Source organism: Mobula birostris, chromosome 6 (assembly GCF_030028105.1).
Source record: "Mobula birostris isolate sMobBir1 chromosome 6, sMobBir1.hap1, whole genome shotgun sequence".
Lineage (NCBI taxonomy): Eukaryota > Metazoa > Chordata > Chondrichthyes > Myliobatiformes > Myliobatidae > Mobula > Mobula birostris.
Window position 1 is genome coordinate 41,907,269 of NC_092375.1, and position 24,834 is coordinate 41,932,102.

At 40.6% G+C, this 24,834-nt stretch overlaps 1 protein-coding gene across 11 annotated transcripts in view; it reads right to left on the minus strand.

Moving 5' to 3' along the window:
• Nucleotides 1-24,834, minus strand: part of spag17 (sperm associated antigen 17) — a 287,464-nt gene that overhangs the window by 171,588 nt on the left and 91,042 nt on the right. For 10 of the 11 annotated variants that reach the window (XM_072260331.1, XM_072260332.1, XM_072260335.1 and 7 more), the window contains 7 exons: nt 20,847-20,936; nt 18,995-19,090; nt 18,610-18,714; nt 16,835-16,985; nt 7,831-8,055; nt 4,335-4,399; nt 3,484-3,594 (listed from right to left, as the gene is read on the minus strand). In XM_072260331.1, coding sequence (XP_072116432.1) covers nt 3,484-3,594; nt 4,335-4,399; nt 7,831-8,055; nt 16,835-16,985; nt 18,610-18,714; nt 18,995-19,090; nt 20,847-20,936 — 843 coding nt within the window. The remainder of the gene's footprint in view (nt 1-3,483; nt 3,595-4,334; nt 4,400-7,830; nt 8,056-16,834; nt 16,986-18,609; nt 18,715-18,994; nt 19,091-20,846; nt 20,937-24,834) is intronic. The other variant, XM_072260334.1, reaches the window with a different exon arrangement.

Sequence of the window (24,834 nt, forward strand, 5' to 3'; positions counted from 1 at the left end):
GCCCTAGCTCCCTTAATCTCTGATCATAATGCATACTCTCTAAACCAGGCAGCATCCTGGTAAATCTCCTCTGTACCCTTTCCAGTGCTTCCACATCCTTCCTATGGTGAGGCGACCAGAACTGGACACAGTACTCCAAATGTGGCCTAACCAGAGTTTTATAGAGCTGCATCGTGACTCTTAAACTCTATCCCTCGACTTATGAAAGCTAACACTCCCATAAGCTTTCTTAACTACCCTATCCACCTGTGGGGCAACTTGCAGGGATCTGTGGACATGCACCCCCAGATCCCTCTGCTCCTCCACACTACCAGGTATCCTGCCATTTACTTTGTACTCTGCCTTGAAGTTTGTCCTTCCAAAGTGTAACACCTCACTTCTCCGGGTTGAACTCCATCTGCCACTTCTCAGCCCACTTCTGCATCCTATCAATGTCTCTCTGCAATCTTTGACAATCCTCTACACTATCTACAACACTACCAACCTTTGTGTCATCTGCAAACTTGCCAACCCACCCTTCTACCACCACATCCAGGTCATTAATAAAAATCACGAAAAGTAGAGGTCCCAGAACAGATCCTTGTGGGACACCACTAGTCACAATCCTCCAATCTGAATGTACTCCCTCCACCAGCACCCTGTGCCTTCTGCAGGCAAGCCAATTCTGAATCCAACTGACCAAACTTCCCTGGATCCCATGCCTTCTGACTTTCTGAATAAGCCTACTGTGTGGAACCTTGTCAAATGCCTTACTAAAATCCATATAGATCACATCCACTGCACTACCCTCATCTATATGCCCGGTCACCTCCTCAAAGAACTCTATCAGGCTTGTTAGACACAATCTACCCTTCACAAAGCCATGCTGACTGTCCCTGATCAGACTATGATTCTCTAAATGCCCATAGATCCTATCTCTAAGAATCTTTCCCAACAGCTTTCCCACCACAGACGTAAGGCTCACTGGTCTATAATTACCCGGACTATTCCTACTATCTTTTTTTTTTGAATAAGGGGACAACATTCGCCTCCCTCCAATCCTCCGGTATCATTCCCGTGGACAACAAGGACATAAAGATCCTAGCCAGAGGCTCAGCAATCTCTTCCCTCACCTCGTGGAGCAGCCTGGGGAATATTCAGTCAGGCCCCAGGGACTTATCTGTAATAATGTATTTTAACAACTCCAACACCTCCTCTCCCTTAATATCAACATGCTCCAGAACATCAACCTCACTCATATTGTCCTCACCATCAAGTTCCCTCATTGGTGAATACCGAAGAGAAGTATTCATTGAGGACCTCACTCACTTCCACAGCCTCCAGGCACATCTTCCCACCTTTATCTCTAATCAGTCCTACCTTCACTCCTGTCATCCTTTTTTTCTTCACATAATTGAAGAATGCCTTGGGGTTTTCCTTTACCCTACTCGCCAAGGCCTTCTCATGCCCCCTTCTTGCTCTTCGCAGCCCCTTCTTAAGCTCCTTTCTTGCTTCCCTATATTCCTCAATAGACCCATCTGATCCTTGCTTCCTAAACCTCATGTATGCTGCCTTCTTCCACCTGACTAGATTTTCCACCCCACTTATCACCCATGATTCCTTCACCCTATCATCCTTTATCTTCCTCACCGGGACAAATTTATCCCTAACATCCTGCAAGAGATCTCTAAACATCGACCATATGTCCATAGTACATTTCCCTGCAATAACATCATCCCAATTCACACCCACAAGTTCTAGCCTTATAGCCTCATAATTTGCCCTTCCCCAATTAAAAATTTTCCTGTCCTCTCTGATTCTATCCTTTTCCATGATAATGCTAAAGGCCAGGGAGCGGTGGTCACTGTCCTCCAGATGCTCACCCACTGAGTGATCTGTGACCTGACCCGGTTCATTACCTAGTACTAGATCTAGTTTGACATTCCCCCTAGTCGGCCTGTCAACATACTGTGACAGGAATCCATCCTGGACACACTTAAACTCTGCCCCGTCTAAACCCTTGGAACTAATCAGGTGCCAATCAATATTAGGTAAGTTAAAGTCACCCATGATAACAACCCTGTTATTTTTGCACCTTTCCAAAATCTGCCTCCCTATCTGCTCCTCTGTATCTCTGCTGCTACCAGGGGCCTATAGAATACCCCCAATAGAGCAACTGCTCCCTTCCTGTTCCTGACTTCCACCCATACTGACTCAAAAGAGGATCCTGCTACATTACCCATCCTTTCTGTAGCTGTAATAGTATCCCTGACCAGTAATGCCACCCCTCCTCCCCTTTTTCCACCCTCTCTATCCCTTTTAAAGCACTGAAATCCAGGAATATTGAGAATCCATTCCTGCCCTGGTGCCAGCCAAGTCTCTGTAATGGCCACTACATCATAATTCCATGTATGTCTCCAAGCTCTCAGTTCATCACCTTTGTTCCTGATGCTTCTTGCATTGAGGTACACACATTTCAGCCCTTCTACCTTACTATCTTTACACCCTTTATTCTGCTTCTCTTTCCTCAAAACCTCTCTATATGTTAGATCTGGCTTTACTCCATGCACTTCTTTCACTGCTCTATCGCTCTGGGTCCCATCCCCCTTGCAAATTAGTTTAAACCCTCTCAAACCATGCTAGCAATCCTACCTGCAAGGATATTGCTCCCCCTTGAGTTCAGGTGCAACCCATCCAATCTGTACAGGTCCCACCTTCCCCTGAAGAGATTCCAATGATCCAAACATCTAAAACCCTGCCCCCTGCACCAACTCCTCAGCCACGCATTCAACTGCCATCTCCTCCAATTCTTACCATCATTGTCACGTAGCACTGGCAGCAATCCTGAGAACACCACCTTTGAGGTCCTGTTCTTCAGCCTTCTGCCCAAGTATAATAATTCCAGGTAACTTGCTTTCTCTGTAACAGTATTGGCCAGATTTGTTGTTGTCTGATTTTGGCTCAGTTTTCTTTTTCACAAGCATAACCTATCAATTGTTTCCTACAGTTCCTACAGCTTTTGAAAATTTTTCTTTGTTTGTATTCCTTCCCTCTAACATCTCTCATTAATCCATCAACTAAGTGGCTTCACAAAGAGCTTACTAGTGTCTGCGTCTCACCCTTTTATAGATATTCCTTTTGCCCTACCCATTTATCATCATCTTCTCTACAACTTAAAATTAGCTTGTGTTTTACTTCTCTCATTCCCAGTTCTGATGAAGGGCCTTCCACCTTAAATATTAACTTTGTTTCTCTTGCCACAAATATGGCCTGACTTGCTCAGTGTTAATACATTTTCAGTTTTTAACTTTAAATCTGTCCCTTTTTATTCTTCATTGACAAGTGGACATGATAAGTGATAAAATTATATACAATAAACAATCCTTGTGCTGTCCAACTTACTTGATATACAGTACATCCATTGATCTCCTATGTATTACTACATAAAATTACATCATGAATGAAATTTGAAAAATCTTTATGTTTCACTTAAGTTTATATTACCTGTGACAGAGTAATTGGATCATGCTGCTCAGCATAACACCATTCCATCAGTGATCGGAGCTGCAGTTTTGCTATTTCTTTTATATCAATCTTTAGAGTTTCAGCTTTATTCTATTGGGAATAAACAAAATGTTTTGTTCTTCAAATTCTTTCTTGATTGATGCTAATTAAATTTTGAAATTTAACTAGAATGTACAGTATACATAGGATATAAATGGTCAGGTAAATCCAAAGTCAACAATAAAACAATGATTCTTAACATACCAAAAATCATTAAATAAAATTACAAATATTTAAAGAGTGTCAACTAGAACCTGAATTATTTTAAACATGTTGAGAACCACTGAGTTACTTTGGTTTTTCTGTGACATCAGCTGGATTTTGGTATTCAGATGTCATCACACTCTGGAGAACACCAATAGTTCTTCAAGAATCATTACTGCATTTGCCATCCAGCCACTTAAAAATCACAGGTGAAATTCTAGGTTTTGAATTTGGCAGCCAAGAAATTCTTAGCTCCTATTACTATGCCCCAACCAAAATGCTCCTACCAGGACAAGGTCTAAATTTAAACCTTGGATCCTTGCATGGATCTAATTTAAATCAAACAAATGAAAAAAACTGAAAAACCAGATCATATCTGGACTTTTGAATCATAGAAGTCATTCAATGGTCTAGCTCTCTTGAGGCAGTCATTTCAAGTATTTCATATTGGAAAATGGGAGGCAATATGCAGTCAATTTGCAACATTTGTGCTAATAACAAGTGTGGTTTGTGGAATAATTTGATGGCATTTAAAGAACACTGCTTTTAACATGCTTTTAGCTCAGAACTTGACTCATTGTTCATACCTTTTCAGTTAAACTCTCTCTTCTACTTTGCATCTCAACCATTTCAGAAGCACCTACAAGTTTCTCTGAAAATAAAATTAAAATCTTAGTTTATATCTTCGGACACCTTTTACAGGTCAATTTTACACGCATGAACAGCTGGTGAGGCATCTTCAATATATTAACAGTGCATATTCAGAAATTTACATCATATTACCAAAAATCTTCCTACCATTTCATGGTCAACACTAGCTTGATTTTCCAGCATCAGCAACAGCCTCAGTGGCACTGGGAAAATTGACTTTATGCTATTAAAATCAAATCAATGTGCAGTAGCCCTCGCCCATACTGGATATTGATGTTGCAAATTAGAATGCACTCTATCTGCAGAAATTTGCAAGCGTCTTTGGTGACATACCAAATCTCCTCAAACGCCTAATGAAATATAGCTGCTGTTGTGCCTTGTTTGTAGCTGCGTCAATATGCTGAACTCAGGATAGATCCTCAAAGATGTTAACACCCAGGAACTTGAAATTGTTCATCCTTTCAGCTACTGATCTTTCGATGAGGACCGGTGTGTGCGCGCCCTTACCTTACCCTTTCTGAAGTGCACAATCAATTCTTTGATTTTGCTGAAGTTGGTGCAAGGTTGTTGGTGCAATACCACTCCACCAGATGATTTATCTCACTCCTGTATGCCTTCTTGTCACCATCGGAAATTCTGCCAACAATAGTTGTATCATCAGCAAATTTATAGATGGCATTTGAGCTGTGCCTAGCCCGAGTCAGGGGTGTAGAGAAAGTATAGCAGTGCTCATGTCCTCTGTTTGCCCTCTTCTTATGTGTACTCCTACATCCCTTGGATTCCTCAAGAGGTTCTCCGAGCCCACATTCTTGAGGTGTTCCAGTGTTGATTATCAGCAAGGTGGAGATGCTATTTCTGACCTGCACAGACTGTAGTCTTCTGACGAGGAAGTTGAAGATGTAGTTGCAGAATTTAGTTATAGCTTTTCAGCAGCAGGGACTGGAAATCTGCTCAGGATTGATGGGAAGATGAATGCAGCTAAATATGGAGAAATCCTGGATAAAAACTGGCTAGCAAGTACCAGAAAGCTTAATCTGGGGAGGAAGTTTGTCTTTCTACAGGACAGTGGCCCAAAGAACATTGCTAGAGCAACAATGGAGTGGCTTCAATGAAGAAAATTGATGCCCTTCAGTGGCCCAGTCAGAGAGTGAACCACAACCCAATGTAATACTCATTTATGTGACCAAAGGGTTGGGGCTGAATACTTTTACAAGCCACTGTATAAACTTACTATACTTGTATAATTTCTTCAGATTCTCTTTTACCTTTTCTGCTTGTACTACCTTATGTCCTTTGTTTGCCCTCCTCTTAAGTATACTCATACATCCCTTTGACTCAAGAGGTTCTCTTGATCCCAGCTGCCTACACATATCACAGGCATACTTTTTCCTCATCAGAACCTCAATATCCCTTGTCAACCATGGTTGTCTCATCTTTGTCAGCCTTTGTCCAGTTTTGGTGGGATTCAAGTGCAGACCAATGAATACTTTTTCACCAGGATTTATTAGGGAGCACAAAGACAACACTCTTTCAAAAACAGAAGGCAGGCACGAATCCAAAATAGCAGGCAGAGGTCTTACCAGGAAAGGCAGTTAGGCGAGGGCAGACAATCCAGAGCGCACAGGCAAAAATCAGGTCCCAGAACAGGCAAAGTCCAAAACACAGAACCAGGCAAAATCGGTTGGCAGAAGTCGCAATGACAGGCTAGAAGGACACAGGTCAGAACTGGGACGAACTGGCAGAGAATGCTAGTCAAGGCGGGGTTTAAATGGACGGGGGAATGAGTGAAAATTAGAAACAGGTGGGTGCAAATGAGGAGACAAGCAGGTAATTGGAGGAAGTCCCAAAAAGGAAAGGGGCTGGGCCAGAACCCACATGGCCAGGTGAAAGAAAACAGAAATTAAAGACTGTCGTGATCCAGAGCTACCAGCACAGGCCCTTCGACCCAGTGTTCAGGCCGGATCCTTAACAGCCTTGGCCTTCAAAACTTGGCACTTCTTGCTATCTTTGCACTTTCAGTTACCTGAAAACAGCCTCTCCCAAACAATTGTTGCAAGTTCATGTTTGATACCTTCAAATTTTGGCTTGCCCCAATTTAGGTCCTTAACATTGAGCAGATTTAATAATTTTCCATAATTGATTGAAAACTAATAGAATTATGGCTATTAGTCCCCCCTCAGTCACATCACCATCTTGCCTAGCCTCATTTCCCAACAGGAGGTCGGTTTGCCAACCCCCACCCCTCTCCAGTAGGGCTGTCTACACATTCCTAAATAAACTTTCCTGGGCAGGCCTAACACATTCTGCCCCAAATAATCCTTTTGCACTGTATCAGTCCCAGTCAAAGTTAGGGAAATTACAAATAACTAGTCTTATAACTCTATTATTCCTACACATTCTTGCGATTTCCCTACATATCTAATATGAAATTCCCAGTGGCTATTGGGTGGGACCTAAAATATAATTCCTATAAGTGATCTCCCCCTTCTTATTTCCACTCATACAGCTTCAGTGGACATTCCCACTTCCCCTCCCCTAGAATAAAGTACTGTCCTGATGTTCTCCCTAATTAAAATCACAACCTCAGTCCTCTTTTACTCTCACCTCTATCACGCTTGTAGCATCTGTACCCTAGAATCCTGAGCTGCTAGCCTCGCCCATCCCTCTACCATGCTCCTTTAATAGATAGTTAGCAGTTTTGAATATTACAATCCTGGTTTAAATGTTATTGAATGTTTCTTGCAATATTTACTATTTAGCACACACATTTAAGATAGATATATTGATCAGTAAAATTATAAATATATATATCATTACATAGTTATTTAAATGCTTTATGCTTAATTTTAAGTGAAGATTAACCTCTAGCAGTCAGATGGATCATTGGCACTAATCTCAATTTATAATCTTCAGACCTATTCAACATAATAACATAAGTTTGAAAAGCAGATTAATCTTAGAAATTTGCAGATGACTCCACTGTTGTTAGTAGAATCTCAGATAACAATAAGGAGGCCTACAGGAGTGAGATGGATTGGCTGGTTGAGTGGTATTACAACAACAATCTCACACTCAACATCTCCAAGGAATTGGTTGTGGACTTCAGGAAAAGGAAATTGACAGAACACATACCAGTCACATTGATGCTCAGCAGTGGAAAGGTTGAGCAGCTTTAAGTTCATGAGTGTCAATGATTCAAGGAGCAGCTTCTTCTCCTCTACTGTCAGATTTCTGAAAGGTCCATGAACCCTGGAATACTACTTCACTGCCTCCTTTTTTTTGCATTATTTATTTTGTAATTTATAGTCATTTTATGTATTTGCACTATATTGTTGGTGTAAAACCAAAAAATTCACATGGTATAAGACAGTGGTAATAAACCAAATTCTGATTCTTATAATTTCAGGAATTTCATCTTGTTTCAAGGATTACCTGAATTATTGTTTTGTGCATCAACCTTCTTGATATTAGCAATTTCTTTCATTTCTTTTGCAAACCTGACAGGGTCATCCCAGGGTATAGATGTTGGTTTAAGATTTTCTTCAAATGTGTCTTCCTTTTCTTCCAATTCTCCATTCTCATCTACTTTGGTGAGCTTCATGCTCTCAAACAAAAATTGCTTGAAAGCTCTTTCCACTTCAGAACTTGTTATCTTTTCTAAGTAAAATAATACAAAATGCAATCTGTCAATTGGAAGAACTACAGAGATCATCAACTTTGCCATCAATGTGATACATCTTCTTAAATATTATGATCCTGGTTTAAATGTTATTACATCTTGTTACGTACCCTGTAACTGGGTTACCAAACCAGCAGAAATGGACCACTTAGTTGGAGTCTGGTTTAACAGAAGCTAATAAAGTTTTATTAAAGAAGTAAGTAACACAGTACTCTAATCATAAGGATGTAAATGCAACAGATTAGCAATGATAATACACACGTGTACACAGAACTAGGGTAATAGGAATCAATCAAGCTCTATCGCAGTCTAGGGGTAAAGTGATCAGTCTCAAGTGACGCAGAGTTCAGTTCGCAGTAATCGCTGTTGTGCCATTGGAGAGAGAGAGAGAAAGAGAGAGAATATGCAAATCTGATTCAGACAGACCTTTGATGTTCTTCGCAGTTAGCTTCCAGGCGAACCCTTTTAATGTCTTCTGTGGTCACCACCTGTGACCCCTCCGTTCCGGATACGACCGTTCTTCCACGGTGAACCCGGCACCCAGGCAAGGGCGGACACACACACCAGGTTCCTGCCAATCGTACCCTTTCACCCTGTGCGTCTATGGTCGGTTCCCGCGAGCAGACCTCCAAACTCTCACCAACTTGTGGGGGCACACCACTCTTCCAGGGTCTCGTTATCTCATGATCTCGTGGTGTGCCATGCCTTAGCGAACCTGTTCTTTTTATCCCCCTGCCGGGGTATCGCCTGTCCATCAAACTTCAAACAGTTCAGGTTCAAAGCAACCGGTCTGTCAATACTCTGAATTGTGTCTCTTTTCCGTTATCTCTCTCCTCTCTCATTAACGTTTTGAATGCTTCTCCATTGTCTCCCTTATCTCTCTCATCAGTATCTTCTGATAACTTGGTTTGTCCTCACAATCTGCACAAGAGTTTCTGCAGATGCTGGAAGTCTTGAGCAATACACAGAAAAAGCTGGAGAAACTCAGCAGGTCCGGTTGAACTACCTTCAGCTTTTTGTGTGTATTGAACCTTAAACATTGACTCTATTTTTCTCTCTTATTTCAATTATTTTCTGGATTTTTAGGATACAATGTATTCAACAGTGATCTTTATGAAAGACCAACTATGTTAATTACTAGAATAAAATGACAACCAAGATCATGGATCACAATAACTTATCTATTGCAAGTGTATCAGTATACTGTACAGTTGGAACGGAGCTCGCAACATGGCCGCTGAGCGTGGCACCATATTGGCAAAGAACAACAGGGCTTCTTTCACCTCAGACAGTTGAAGAAGTTTGGTCTGGGCCCCCAAATCCTAAGAACTTTCTATGGGGCACAATTGAGAGCATTCTGCTTGGTATGGGAACTGTACTTCCCTCAATCGCAGGACTCTGCAGACGGTGGTGCAGACAGCCCAGCACATCTGTAGATGTGAACTTCTCACTGTTCAGGCAATTTACAAAGACAGGTGTGTTAAAAGGGTCTGAAGGATCATTGGGGAACCAAGTCACCCCAACCACAAACTGTTCCAGCCACTACCATCCAGGAAATAGTACCGTAGCATAAAAGCCAGGACTGACAGGCTCCAGGACAGCTTCTTCCACCAGGCCATCAGACTGCTTAACTCATGCTGACACAACTGTATTTCTATGTTATATTGACTATCCTGTTGTACATACTATTTATTATAAATTACTATAAATTGCACATTGCACATTTAGACAGAGATGTAAAGATTTTTACCCATGTATTTGAAGCATGTAAATAATAAAGTCAATTCAATTGAAAGGATGACCCTAATTTTCCTCATGTTCTTTATGCACAATACACAAGTGATTCATACAATGTTTTGCAGTGCAATTATAGTTAAATATGCAAAGTCCATTATGATCTTAAAATGGTAATATCCCATAAGTGCCAATGAAATGACATGTTTTTATGGTGTTTGTTGACAGTGAAATGTATGCATGTATATCCCTGGTTTGAATATTGTCATTGTATCTTTGATTCTCTTAACCATAAGATATTATGGATTTAGAAGGACAAGAATGGTACCTTTGGTAATGTAACTCTTCCTTGAAAGGTGAAATGAGGAGTCATTAGATTTTTTTTGGATTTTGCAAAATCATAAATTACTGTGCATATTTTTGGGGCAAAAGTAAAATTGGCATGTATTCAAAATATTAAAAGGGGAAAAGAATATGCAGATTTGTGATCCCAAGATATAAATATTATCAAATGCATATAACTATACTTTTAGCAAAGTTACAGAGGTGGAGCAGCTTTAAATAGCTTCCCTGTCAGGATGTTAATTAGTAAGTATCTAAATTATCAGCAAAACATATAACCATATAACAATCACAGCACGGAAACAGGCCATCTCGGCCCTTCTAGTCCATGCTGAACTCTTACTCTCAACTAGTCCCACCGACCTGCACTCAGCCCATTACTCTCCGTTCCTTTCCTGTCCATATATCTATCCAATTTAACTTTAACTAACTTTAAACATCTAACCTGCCTCAACCACTTCTGCTGGAAGCTCGTTCCACACAGCTACTACTCTCTGAGTAAAGAAGTTCCCCCTCACGTTACCCCTAAACTTTTGCCCCTTAACTCTCAACTCATGTCTTCTCATTTGAATCTCCCCCACTCTCAATGGAAAAAGCCTATCCACGTCAACTCTATCTATACCCCTCATGATTTTAAGTACCTCTATCAAGTCCCCCCTCAACCTTCTATGCTCCAGAGAATAAAGACCATAAGACAAAGGAGCAGAAGTAGGCCATTCGGCCCATCGAGTCTGCTCCACCATTTTATCATGAGCTGATCCATTTTCTCCTATTTAGTCCCACTCCCCCGCCTTCTCACCATAACCTTTGATGCCCTGGCCAATAAAGACCTAACTTGTTCAACCTTTTTCTGTAACTTAGGAGATGAAACCCAAGCAACATTTTAGTAAATCTGCTCTGTACTCTCTCAATTTTATTGACATCTTTCCTATAATTCGGTGACCAGAACTGTACACAATACTCCAAATTTGGCCTTACCAATGCCTTATACAATTTCAACATTACATCCCAACTCCTATACTCAATGCTCTGATTTATAAAGGCCAGCATACCAAAAGCTTTTTTCACCACCCTATCCACATGAGATTCCACCTTCAGGGAACTATGCACCATTATTCCTAAATCCCTTTGTTCTACTGCATTCTTCAATGCCCTACCATTTACCATGTATGTCCTATTTTGATTAGTCCTACCAAAATGTAGCACCTCATATTTATCAGCATTAAACTCCATCTGCCATCTTTCAGCCCACTCTTCTAACTGGCCTAAATCTCTCTGCAAGCTTTGAAAACCTACTTCATTATCCACAATTCCACCTATCTTAGTATCATCTGCATACATACTAATCGAATTTACAACCCCCTCATCCAGATCATTAATATATATGACAAACAACATTGGACCCAGTACAGACCCCTGAGGCACACCACTATTCACCGGCCTCCAATCTGACACACAGTTATCCACCACGACTCTCTGGCGTCTCCCATCCAGCCACTGCTGAATCCATTTTACTACTTCGATATTAATGCCTAAAGATTGAACCTTCATAACTAACCTTCCGTGTGGAATCTTGTCAAAGGCCTTACTGAAGTCCATATAGGCAACATCCATCGCTTTACCCTCGTCAACTTTCCTAGTGACCTCTTCAAAAAATTACAATAAGATTTGTCAAACATGACCTTCCACGCACAAATCCATGTTGACTGTTCCTAATCAGACCCTGTCCACCCAGATAATTATATATACCATCTCTAAGAATACTTCCCATCAATTTACCCACCACTGATGTCAAACTCACAGGTTGATAATTGCTAGCTTTACCCTTAGAACCCTTTTTAAACAATGGAACAACATGAGCAATATGCCAATCCTCCGGCACCATCCCCGTTTCTAATGACATTTGAAATATTTCTGTCAGAGCCCCTGCTATTTCCACACTAACTTCCCTCAAGGTCCTAGGGAATATCCTGTCCGGACCTGGAGACTTATCCACTTTTATATTCCTTAAAAGTGCCAGTACTTCCTTTTCTTTAATCATCATACTTTCCATAACTACCTTTCTTGTTTCCTTTACATTACACAATTCTATATCCTTCTCCTTAGTGAATACTGAAGAAAAGAAATTGTTCAAAATCTCCTCCATCTCTTTTGGCTCCGCACATAGCCGTCCACTCTGATTCTCTAAGGGACCAATTTTATTCGTCACTATCCTTTTGCTATTAATATAACTGTAGAAACCCTTTGGATTTATTTTCACCTTACTTGCTAAAGCAGCCTCATATCTTCTTTTAGCTTTTCTAATTTCTTTCTTAAGATTCTTTTTACATTCTTTATATTCCTTGAGCACCTCATTTACTCCATGCTGCCTATATTTATTGTAGATCCCTCTCTTTTTCCAAACCAAGTTTCCAATATTCCTTGAAAACCATGGCTCTCTCAAACTTTTAACCTTTCCTTTCAACCTAACAGGAACACCTGTACCCTCAAAATTTCACCTTTAAATGACCTCCATTTCTCTATTACATCCTTCCCATAAAACAAATTGTCCCAATCCACTCCTTCTAAATCCTTTCGCATCTCCTCAAAGCTAGCCTTTCTCCAATCAAAAATCTCAACCCTGGGTCCAGTCCTATCCTTCTCCATAATTACATTGAAACTAATGGTATTGTGATCACTGGACCCGAAGTGCTCCCCAACACATACCTCCGTCACCTGCCCTATCTCATTCCCTAACAGGAGATCCAACACTGCCCCTTCTCTAGTTGGTACCTCTATGTATTGCTGCAAAAAACTATCTTGCACACATTTTACAAACTCCAAACCATCCAGCCCTTTTACAGAATGGGCTTCTCAGTCAACGTGTGGAAAATTAAAATCTCCCACAATCACAACCTTGTGCTTACTACAAATATCTGCTATCTCCTTACAAAGTTGCTCCTCCAATTCTCACTCCCCATTAGGTGGTTTATAATACACCCCTGTAAGCGTCACAACACCTTTCCCATTCCTCAATTCCACCCAAATAGACTCCCTAGACGAGTCCTCTAATCTATCCTGCCAGAGTACCGCTGTTATATTTTCCCTGACAAGCAATGCGACACCTCCCCCTCTTGCCCCTCCGAGTCTATCACAGCTGAAGCAACGAAATCCAGGAATATTTAGTTGCCAATCACACACCTCCTGCAACCATGTTTCCATAATATCTACATCATATTTCCAGGTATCAATCCATGCTCTAAACTCATCCACCTTTCTTACAATGCTCCTAGCATTAAATAGATGCATTTAAGAAACTCTCCACCTCTTACTCTCTGTTTATCCTCAATGGAGCAAACAACTCTGTTATCTTTTTCTTCCTTCTCCCCTACATCTTTGGTCTGAATGAAAATGAATAAACAAAATTATTTTTGGTCTGAATATATTTATATTAAGTAAGATGGTGACATGCATGGACACAGCAGCCTCTGCCGGGCCAATCAAAGGTGTTATTGTCTTTTTTAAATATCTTTTTTATGATGGCAAGACACTGCTGGTCATTAAAAACTTTTAAGTACTGCAAGTCTATCCCAACAGCGAGTGGCATGTTGGCAGAGCAGCTTGAATGGCTGGACATGGTGTGGACTGTGTTGCTTCCTGCTACAGAAAGGTATCATACTCAGTGCTCGAAGGCCGTGTGCAGTCTAGCAGCAAGACGTTATCTTAGTCATTTTTCTCATGATTGTAAGATCCTGTTGGACATTGGTAATATGGAATGCTGCAAGAGTGGTTCACTGGTTTATTGGCAGGAATACAGTGGGAGAGTTGCAGGGCCTTGTTGTAGAACAGACTAGGCCTCATGCAGTGGTGTCGCTTGTTACAGGTGTCCAGGAGAAGTGATGCCAGATGCACTGTGGTGTGATATCCATGCTGCATCAGTGCTGTCTCCAGTGTTTGCTTGCTGGAAGGCAAGCTGGATTGTGCTTGTCTGCAGACTGCTATGGGCATGTTTTTGCTGAAAACATCAACAGACTTAGGAACTTGGGTTATATTATTTTTTTGTGTGATAGCAGTACGTTCACTGCTATCTTATTCTCTGTCTGCTATCTTGCTTTATACGTGCCGTGTTGTATATGACTGTTACTACTGTGTTTGCACCTCAGTCCCAGAGGAAGCTGTTGTGTTTGGCTGTTTTCATGGGTATTCATGTACGGCTGAACGATGACTATTAAACTTTAACTTGAACATTATATTTGTAGGAATTATACAGTGACAGTACTGACATGGATTGAAAATTGGCTGGCTGACAGAAGACAAAGAGTAGCGATTAACGGGTCCCTTTCTGAATGGAAGGCGGTGACCAGTGGGGTACCGCAGGGTTCGGTGCTGGGACCGCAGCTGTTTACGATATATATTAATGATTTAGATGAGGGAATTAAAAGTAACATTAGCAAATTTGCCGATGACACAAAGCTGGGTGGCAGTGTGAAATGTGAGGAGGATGTTATGAGAATGCAGGGTGACTTGGACAGGCTGGGTGAGTGGGCAGATGCATGGCAGATGCAGTTTAATGTGGATAAATGTGAGGTTATCCACTTTGGTGGTAAGGACAGGAAGGCAGATTATTATCTAAATGGAGTCAAGTTAGGAAAAGGGCAAGTACAACGAGATCTAGGTGTTCTTGTACATCAGTCACTGAAAGCAAGCATGCAAGTACAGCAGGCTGTGAAGAAAGCTAATGGCATGCTGGTCTTCATAACAAGGGGAATTGAGTATAAGAGCAAAGAAGTCCTTCTGCAGTTGTACAGGGCCCTGGTGAGACCACACCTGGAGTACTGTGTGCAGTTTTGGTCTCCAAATTTGAGGAAGAGCATTCTTGCTATTGAGGGAGTGCAACGTAGGTTCACAAGGTTAATTCCCGGGATGGCGGGTCTGTCATATGTTGAAAGATTGGAGCAAATGGGCTTGTATACTCTGGAATTTAGAAGGCTGAGAGGGGATCTTATTGAAACATATAAGATTATTGAGGGATTGGACACGCTAGAGGCAGGAAGCATGTTCCCACTGATGGGTGAGTCCAGAACCAGATGCCACAGTTTAAGAATAAGGGGTAGGCCATTTAGAATGGAGTTGAGGAAAAACTTTTTCACCAAGAGAGTGGTGGATATATGGAATGCTCTGCCCCTGGCTGCTTTCAAGAAAGAGATGGATACAGCTCTTAAAGATAACGGAATCAAAGGTTACGGGGATAAGGCAGGAACTGGATATTGATTGTGGATGATCAGCCATGATCACAGTGAATGGCGGTGCCGGCTCGAAGGGCTGAATGGCCTACTCCTGCACCTATTGTCTATTGAATATAAGAAGGCACATAACTAGATTTTAAGCAAAGTTTAATCTTTTGATTTATTCTGGTTGTCAATTTGGAGAATCATCAGTTATAAAGAAGTGAGGGGATATGATGGGAGAATTCTCATAAAATGATACCTGAATATTTTAACATGGTAGAGTTTCTATTCATCCTAACCAGGGACGTGGAGCTTCCCAGATGGATTGACACTATCAAGAGAACACCGGCACAAATGCTGACAACTAGACAAAAAAAAAAGAGGCAGCAAGGGACTGAAGAGTCCCAGAGATAAGAACGACAGTCTGCTAAAAACTGTAATTGAGGCTAAGGCCTCCTGCAAGTCAATGTCCAAGGTCAAATGTTGCAGAGAAAGCTTTCATCCTCTTCTTGAAGAACCTGAGGATCTTTATTGCTGGGTAACGGAGAATCTATCAGTTGCATGTGGATTGCCTCCGCTAATATTTTTCTTGAAGTGGACTAAGAAAGATTGGCTATTGGAAGACTAAGTGGGGATAGAAGTGACTGAATTTCCTCACAGTCTACACAACAATTCCATCCAATTTTAGACAGGATTGTAGGAGGGGATTCAGCACATATCATCCATGTCTTTAGACTACTATGAATCTAATAAATCATAAACCAAATGTCTTTAACATTGCTTATCCAACACAAATTGATAATGGACAGGGTATCAAAATGTATTTTAATAAGAAATTTAGTATTGTCATTTAATGTCCTGAAGTAAAATTTAAAATACCATTTAAAAAACTTACTCTCAAACTTTAGTGTATAAAACACAAAGCTTTCTTCATTCTTTCAGCAAAGGTGATAATGAACTTGAAAGAATAAATAGTCTTGTTGAAGTGATGAAGATTTTCCAGATTAAATATACCTTATGAGCAATCTTAGGCCTCTGTTTTAGAGGGAGCTACAGAGAGATGCAGCATGCAACCAGATGCCATGGCACAGTAATTCCATGTTGATCAACTAATCTCATTTTTTATTTTGTCACATTCTCATCAATTTTCCTATGATCTATTTCTCACTATATTCTTCCACTTTCTACACACAAGGAGCAATTTACAATGATGAATTAACTTACAAACAAGCATGCTTTGTTATGTGGTAGGACAATGGAGTATCTACATGTGGTAATAGCAAGAACGTGCAAATATAATGCAAGTAGCACCAGGATTGAATTTGGGATTCTAGTTAGTATAGCAAAGCTTTACTATTTGTGCTGTCCTATCTATTGTATTATTCATTACGTTAATGAATACCAACAAACAGCAAAATGAGGTAATCACCTGACACAAACAGTCGATTGAGAAAATTGTGTTGTAATATCTTACCACTGGTACAATAGTACATTAGGTCTTGAATACTGGCCAGTCGTTTATCATCAATCTCAGGCAAAGGGGGAGTAAAATTAAGAAGCTTCGTCATTGGTAACTTTTTCATCATTTCCTGCTCAACTTTAGCAGGATCAAAGCCATGTATTACCTGAAACAGCAGCAAGATCCAAATATTCAATTTCTTAAAAAACTGTTTTATCTCAAAAACTTTGAATGAGTAATAGAAGAGAAAGAAACAGAGGAATTGGAATGGGCTGTTTAGACATTTTAACCTATTCCACCACTCAAAAATATCATAGTATTATGATTTAATTACATAAACCTTTTACTTTTCTGTACTATACTTTTCTGTATATTACATCAATAAATTTAGTTAGCCAATATCCATCCATCTCAGGTTTAAAATAGACTTTTAAGCTGGTGTCAACTGCTGCTTTTAAATGCAACCTCCTGATTTCCAGCAGCCTTTGTAGGGTTAAAGTACTTCCCAACTTCTGCCATGAAGTACCTTTTTCTAATTTTTAAATAGTGCCCATAAGACCCGGATTCTCCAGTCAGAAGAAACTGTTTTCTTCTATCCAGCCCATCACTTTCTAATGGAGAATTCAACCCTAGTTCAGAAATTTTCACAATTTACCCTTGTACTCCAGATATCATTCTGAAAAATCTACAAAGTAAATTACCCCAAAACAGAGAACCCAGAGGTTTATGAGGATTAAACATAGCTTCTGCCACTTGTTCTCTAAATTATATTTTCTGATTATTTTCTGAACAAGTCTAGAATATTTTAAAGATCTATGTACATGGACATTCAAGTCACTATGAAGGTTTATTATGAGCTTTCCATTATTAATAAGTAGTGTGCACAATAGCCTTATCACTGTCAATTGTGAAGTAGCTTATATTTGTCATATTGAACTCCATTTTACACAGTTTCATATATTTATTTAACTTAAAATCTAAAAAATGGATTACACTTGCTAGAATGTCATTTTATATGGTTCTGCTAATAAGTCATGGATATAATGTATAGGCAATTAGTGATTAATTTTCTGTTAAACATATAATCAATATCTGAGACTGCATTACGATCAGATGATTGTATAAATAAAAATAGTAATCAACTGCCTGAGATAAAGTTCTTAGGATATATGTAATAGATAAATAAAAACTCAACAATGGAAAATGCTGAAGGTCTTCGACTGTAACCTGAAACATTAACTGTTTCTTTTGTCAGAGATGCTGAATGTTTATAGCATTCACTGTTTTTCTTTGCTTCCAGTATCTGCTGTTCCTTTAAAATTTCAAAGGAAAAACATGTTTGTTTTTAAATTAAAATCATCAGCTTAACTTTTGAAACTACTATTAAGATAAAAACTCTTTATATGACACTCCATCTCCAGGAAAGATACTACTAACACGATCAAAGATATCAAAGATGCACGTTTCTTCCTTGTTATTAGGTAATTATACAAGACAAAGGACCAGTTGGGACCAAAAATGTAATCTGTTACCAAATATCAAACATTTCATAGTGCAAAAGAAAATCAAGGGTTTATTTAGCTGTTCTCAGGAAATTGTGTTTATTGTAAGGATTTTTGGAGATTCATAGTTCTACTGCCTAAGATTGAATCCAAAGTCAGCAGCTGAAAAACGAATTAGTGAAAAATCAAAGAACAGCCAGTTTATTCAGGGTACATTTATAATACCTCTCAACCATATAGAACTACTGAGAAGGCAAATGACATTGACAGTTACAAATACCTAGGTACCTGTAGATGATGAGTCCGCTGTGTCATAGCGTCATGCAGATTAAGGAGCAGGGGCTGCTTTCCATATGGCCTCTTTTGTTCATATTTGCCCATTTCAATTACTTTCTGTGTAATTACATCAATAAAAAAAACATTATATACCCATCAGATTTAACTGTTTAAAAAAATCCATCCATGGTTACAAAGTTCCACATTCAGTATTTTAAGGCAAGCAGAAGCAACCTTGGTAAATGAGTGTCAGAATCAATATTTTAAAACCTAAACATAAGTTCTTAGCATCTTAAGATTAGAATGAAGGTTTCAAATTTATCTAGAATTATGATTAGATTCAGAAAACTGAAAACATTTGTAGCTCTCTTAACTGTAGTTTGAATGGGAGAGGTACCTGTTCCTCCTCCTCAAGCACAGGTAGCTGTATATCTCCTTTTGGCTTGGCACCTTCTTCATTTGGTAGTGGCTTATCTCCTTTTATTATGTCATCCTGCATGCACCACAACAAAAATGAAAGCTGATCACTATTGACATTTCAGTCACATTATCTGTTTCTGATTGCATTTAAATATAAATATTCTTCCACTTTAAAAACACAAATGCAAATGAAAATTTTCCTTTCATCTTAGCTGCGGACACTTGTCTATGACAGTTCCCTTTCTTACACTCCCATACTAACTAACTCCTTTCTCTCATTCTCAGGATAAGGTTTTTCTTGTTCACTAGGCTCCACATCCAATGTCATTCGGCCTAACATTTCTTTTTACTTAGTTTACACTCTTCGTCAGTCACAATGCTGTCTCCTCAATAACGTGATCAGTTTGCATGTTCTGTACACAAATGTGACTCTAAACTATGTTCTTGTCATTTTAGTTCTATACTGCCCAATCTGGCATCACTAATATCTAGCTGCCAGAAATGTTCTATTAAAGTTCAATAGCCCACCTTTCAATAAAGGCATTTTATATACTTTAGCAATTTTATATCATAAACATTGGACTCTTCTTTGAGACAGCAGCTGCTGTTTCTTGACCATTATCTTTTACCTTCCCAACTGTGTGACTATGCACAGCTCCAATACAAATTTGCCAGTGACATCACTGTCGTTGACTTCATCGTGGATGGTGATGAGTCAGTATACAGGAGTGAGACAGAACTTGTAAGTAAGTTCAGAAGTAGAGAACAAGAACTCAAACTCCTGGGCATTAACATCTTAAGCACAACACACAGATGTAACCATAAAAAAAGGCATGCCTGACACTCTGTTTTCTTAAGGAGATTTGGCACGTCAACAAATACTCCAACAAACTTCCATAAATGCATTGTTTAAAGTATCCAAACTGGTTACATCGTGACCTGGTAGGGCAATTCCAATGCACAGGGAAGCAAGAGACTGGTGGCAAAGCTAATAGATAGAATTCCAGGCAATGATGCTAGGTGGCAGAATGTACACTTTGAAAGAAAGAACAAAACCATACTTGAGTGAATCTCTACAGCACCTGGTGACCCTTTGCGATCTGTTTCAGATGCTGACATCAAAATACCTTTCAAGTGGGTGAACATTCACAAGCACAGGCACTGATGGTGTCTGTGGCAGGACATTAAAAACTTGTGCCAACCAGCTGGTGGAAATGTTCAAGGCCATCTTCAAAATCTCTCTGCTGCAGGTTGAGGTTCCTACCTACCTCAAAAGGGCATCAATCATAGCAGTGCTCAAGAAGAGCAGGGTGAGATGGCTAAAAGACTATCGCTCCATAGCACTCACATCTACTGTGACGCACTGTACTGCTGCCACAAAACAACAAACCACGATATATGTCAGTAATAATAAACTGGGTCTGATTCTGAATCTACTAACCTAAAGTGGGAAGAATGGTAGAGGAATAGAGAGTAAAGGAATGGATGCTTGTATTGGGAAAAAGGGTGGCATTGGGGTTGAAGGAGATTCCATTGATGGCATAGTGTGAAACAAAGGTGGAATTTGTAAAAGATAAAAGGTGTTTAACAATTTGGATCTTACAGAATGGTGAGCCAATGCAGTGGAAATGGCAGAAATGATGGGTGAGCAAACGCTTAGTGCAGCAAGGATTCATGCTACTTTTACAGTTAATTAATTTTGAAGTGTAATGATTGCTACAATTTATATTAATATGAAGTGATGATGTCAGGTACACACAACACTTTATGATGATAAAAAGACTCATAAGGAAAATAAGGTAATGATGAAAGAACTGAGACTTCCTTACCTGTTTTCCCTCTACATTGTGAAATGATAGATGTGTGGAATGCTTATTCACGGGCATGTGTTGTGGATCCTTAAGCTCTCTAATGATTTTCTGTACAAAAGATTCAATAATGAAAATTTTATCCATGGATTAAGGTTATCTGTATTCATGATTTTCCTATATTTGGTACCATTCAGTAGATATGAATACTAATAAATGCATTTTTAATTCAACTATTCATTTTGGTATGTGCTGACGTAAAAGATATGGAAAAAGAGGTTCATGAATTAATGTGTTGAGCAGTTGTGTGGAGTTCCCCAGCACATTTTCAACTTGAGTCTCCACCTGGAAATTGTCTCGACTATGTGAAAAACATCATGGGTGCTGCCAGTACCCAAGAAGGGCTAACTGAAAGTCTTGAATAACTACCATCCAGTAGCCTTGACCTCGCACTTCATGAAGACCCTAGAGAGACTAGACCTGGGTCACCCTCGACCCCTGGTCAGATCAGCCCTCGATCCCCTACTAGGAGCACACCGGAGTCAACAATGCCGTCATCTATATGCTGAACAGAGCGTACTCCCATTTGGATAAGCAGGGCAGCACTGTGAGGATCATGTTTGTGATTTCCCAAGTGCCTTAATAGTATACAGCCCTCATTGCTGGGGGAAAAAGCTCCATTAAATGCAGATTGGTACTTCCAGTGTATCCTGGATAATGGACTACCTGACTGGCAGACCACAATATGTGCAACTTCAGAGCTGTGTGTTAGACATGGCTATAAGCAGCACTGAGGCCCCACAGGAGACAGTATTGGCTCCCTTATTGTTTATCCTGTATACTTTGGACTTTAGATACAACACTGAGTCAGGTCATCTGCAGAAATTCTCTGAAGGAAGTGCAGAGGACATTCACCAAGATACACAAAGGATTTGTGAGATGCTGGAAATCTTGAACAACACACACAAAATGTTGCAGGAACTCAGCAGGTCAACCAGCATCCTTGGAAGGAAATGAACAGTCAACGTTTCAAGCCGAAACCCTTCATCAGGACTGGAAAGGAAGAGGACAGAAGCCAGAATAACAAGATAGAGGGAGGGAGAGGAGCACAAGGTGGCAGGTATCAGGTGAGTCAAGGTGAGAAGGCAGGAGGGTGGGGGAGTGGATGGAAGTGAATCATATAAAAAGCTAGGAGGTGATAGGTGGCTGAAGAAGAAGGATTCTCACAGGAGAGGACAGCCAACAATGGAAGAAAGGGAAGGAAGTGGGGTACCAGAGAGTGATAATGGGCACGTTATGAGGGTGGAGTCAGAGAAGGAGTGAGGGGGCCACAGGAATGACAGAAAACAAAAGGGGTGTTTGAAGGGGGACAGCAGGGAGTGATTACCAGAAGTTAGAGAAGTTGATGCTAATGCCATCATGTTGGAGATTACTAAAATGGAATATGAGGTATTGCTCCTCAGATGACGTAGTCTCCAACCTGATGGCATCAAGTTCATACAGATTGGAGGAGTAATACCTCATATTCCAAGTTGGAGTCTCCATCAAATTTATTTCAACTCCTAATCTTCTACCATTTACTAAAAATCTTAGTCAGGATATTTGCACAAACAGCAGTAATTCAATTACTGATAGTCATACAGTCATAGAACACTACAGCACAGAAATGGGCCCTTCGGCCTATCAAGTCAGTGCTGAATTGTTAATCTGCCTCGTCCCATCAGCCAGCACCCAGACCACAGACCTCCATACCTTTCCCATCTATGTACCTATGCAAATTTTTTTTTAAACGTTGAAACCAAAACCACATCCACCACTTATGCTGGCAGCTCATTCTGCACTCTCGCCACCTCTGAGTGAAAAGTCCCCCTTCATGTTTCCCTTAACCTTTCACCTTTCTACCTTAACCCATGACTTCTAGTTGTAGTCTCACCAAACCACAATAGAAAAAAGCCTGCTTGCACTTACCTATGCCTTCTATCCCTAGGCCTGAGTCAACGTAGTAGTAGTACATTTACCCTATCTATACCGCTCATAATTTTGTATACCTCTGTCAAATCTCTCCTACATCTTCCACACTCCAGGGAGCAACGTCCTAACTTATTCAAGCTTTCCCAATAACTCAGGTCCTCAAGGCAACATCCTTGAAAATTGTCTCTTTCAATCTTATTGACATCTTTTCTATCAGTAGATGTCCAAAATTGTACACGATACTCCAAAGTGGGCCTCAACAATGTCTTACACAATTTCAATATAACATCCCAACTCCTGTACTCAATACATTGAATTATGAAGGCCAATGTGTCAAAAGCTTTCTTTATGACCTATCTACCTGTGATTCCACTTCAAGGACTTATGGATGGGCGGAGTGTGGACATATGTTTCTACCAAAGGAGGTGTAAGGTGCTCCTTCCCTACGCTAGCCTGCAGGTCACCCTTGGACAAGGTGTAGCACCTGCTTAGACCCCCAATCAGGGTTATGTGAAGACATGGGAGCAAGTGGTGGATGATTGTACAAGCAGATAAGGCATATCGCAAGTCCTGGTTTTGCACCACTGATGCCAGGCAATCTCTGAAGAGTATTGATAATGGTTGGGGTTACCCATCTTGTAAAGATACTGCCCAGAAGGTGCCAATGGCAAACCACTCTTGAAGAAAAATTTGCCAAGAACAATCATGGCAATGGATAGACCATGTCATGTAACAGGGCACATAATGATGATGATGATGATTCCCAGATCCCTCTGTTCTACTGCACTCCTCAGTGCTCTACCGCTTACTGTGTAAGACCTACCCTGGTTGATCCTCCTAAAGTCCAATATCTCACACTTGTCTGCATTAAATTCCATCTTCCATTTTTCAGACCATTTCTCCAGTTGGTGCAGGTTAACTACAAGTTTTGACAGTCTTCTTCACTGTCCATTTCATCCCCAATCTTACGTATGTAAGGGGTTTCTCTTTTTTTTATGTCACTGCGTAGTCTAATTAAAATGGCTTCTTTGTTATAATTGAAAGGGCTTCTTTGTTATGTTAACTGCTGAGAAAGCCCTTCCCGCTAGCAGTTTGTTTGAATCATGTTACTGATAAGAAGATGTTATGAACCAATTGGGATAGTTATTATGTTTTTGGTGTATCTGTAAGATATCGTGTGCACGGGGTATTGGGGCAGGAGGCGGGAGAGAGAGACAGAGGATGGACCAGGTGCTGTGAGTCCGCTAACGGGGTTGGACCCCGAGTGGGGCATTCGGCGAGAAGAGGAGACGGACACGGACTCGTGTGGAGCATCTGGTCGACCACTGTTGTTTGGTCCCAGGCAGCCAGTCGAGGTGGTCCGAGGGGTTGCAGGGTGAAGAAGAAGGATCTTGAGCTCTAACTGTTTGTGTACGAAGAGTTTGAAATTTGATAAGAGTGGCGCCTTTTATCTTCCTTTTATATTTTATTCTCTATTAATTATATAGTTCCAGTAATATCTATAAACTGTAAATTATTTAATCGTATCTGGTGTATTATGTTATTTGGGTGGGGTGGGGTACATCACACAGCATCCACACAAATTACCCAGTTTGGCGGGGCCGAGGGCTATTTCCCTAGATGACAGCGAGCCGAGCGACCATGAGGCTGGCCGGGGGGGTGGGGGGCGACACTGTGGGGGCTCGTCCAGGATTGGATCTACTGGTATGCTGTGTGGTGGCCCTGTTTAAAGCAGTAATGTGTGTCTCTGTGGGTTATTTGCTGGTTATTGCTGTATGCGTGGTGGGTGAGGTATTTGTTCGAGTTCAGACTAGCATTGACGAGTTGGAGGTGGAACTCGGGGCTGTCCATGCTGTTGGGAGAGGGAGGAAAGAGTGGTCTGATTTGGAGGTAGTGTCTGTGAATAAATGTTCTAGCTCTGGCAGGCTCCGCCTGGCATTTGGGATAGTTCCACCCCAAGAGGGGTGGAGGCGTGCGAGACATGGGCGGAGCAGATCTCTCAGTTGTTAGATGAGTGGCAGTGCTCAGTTGAGGGAGA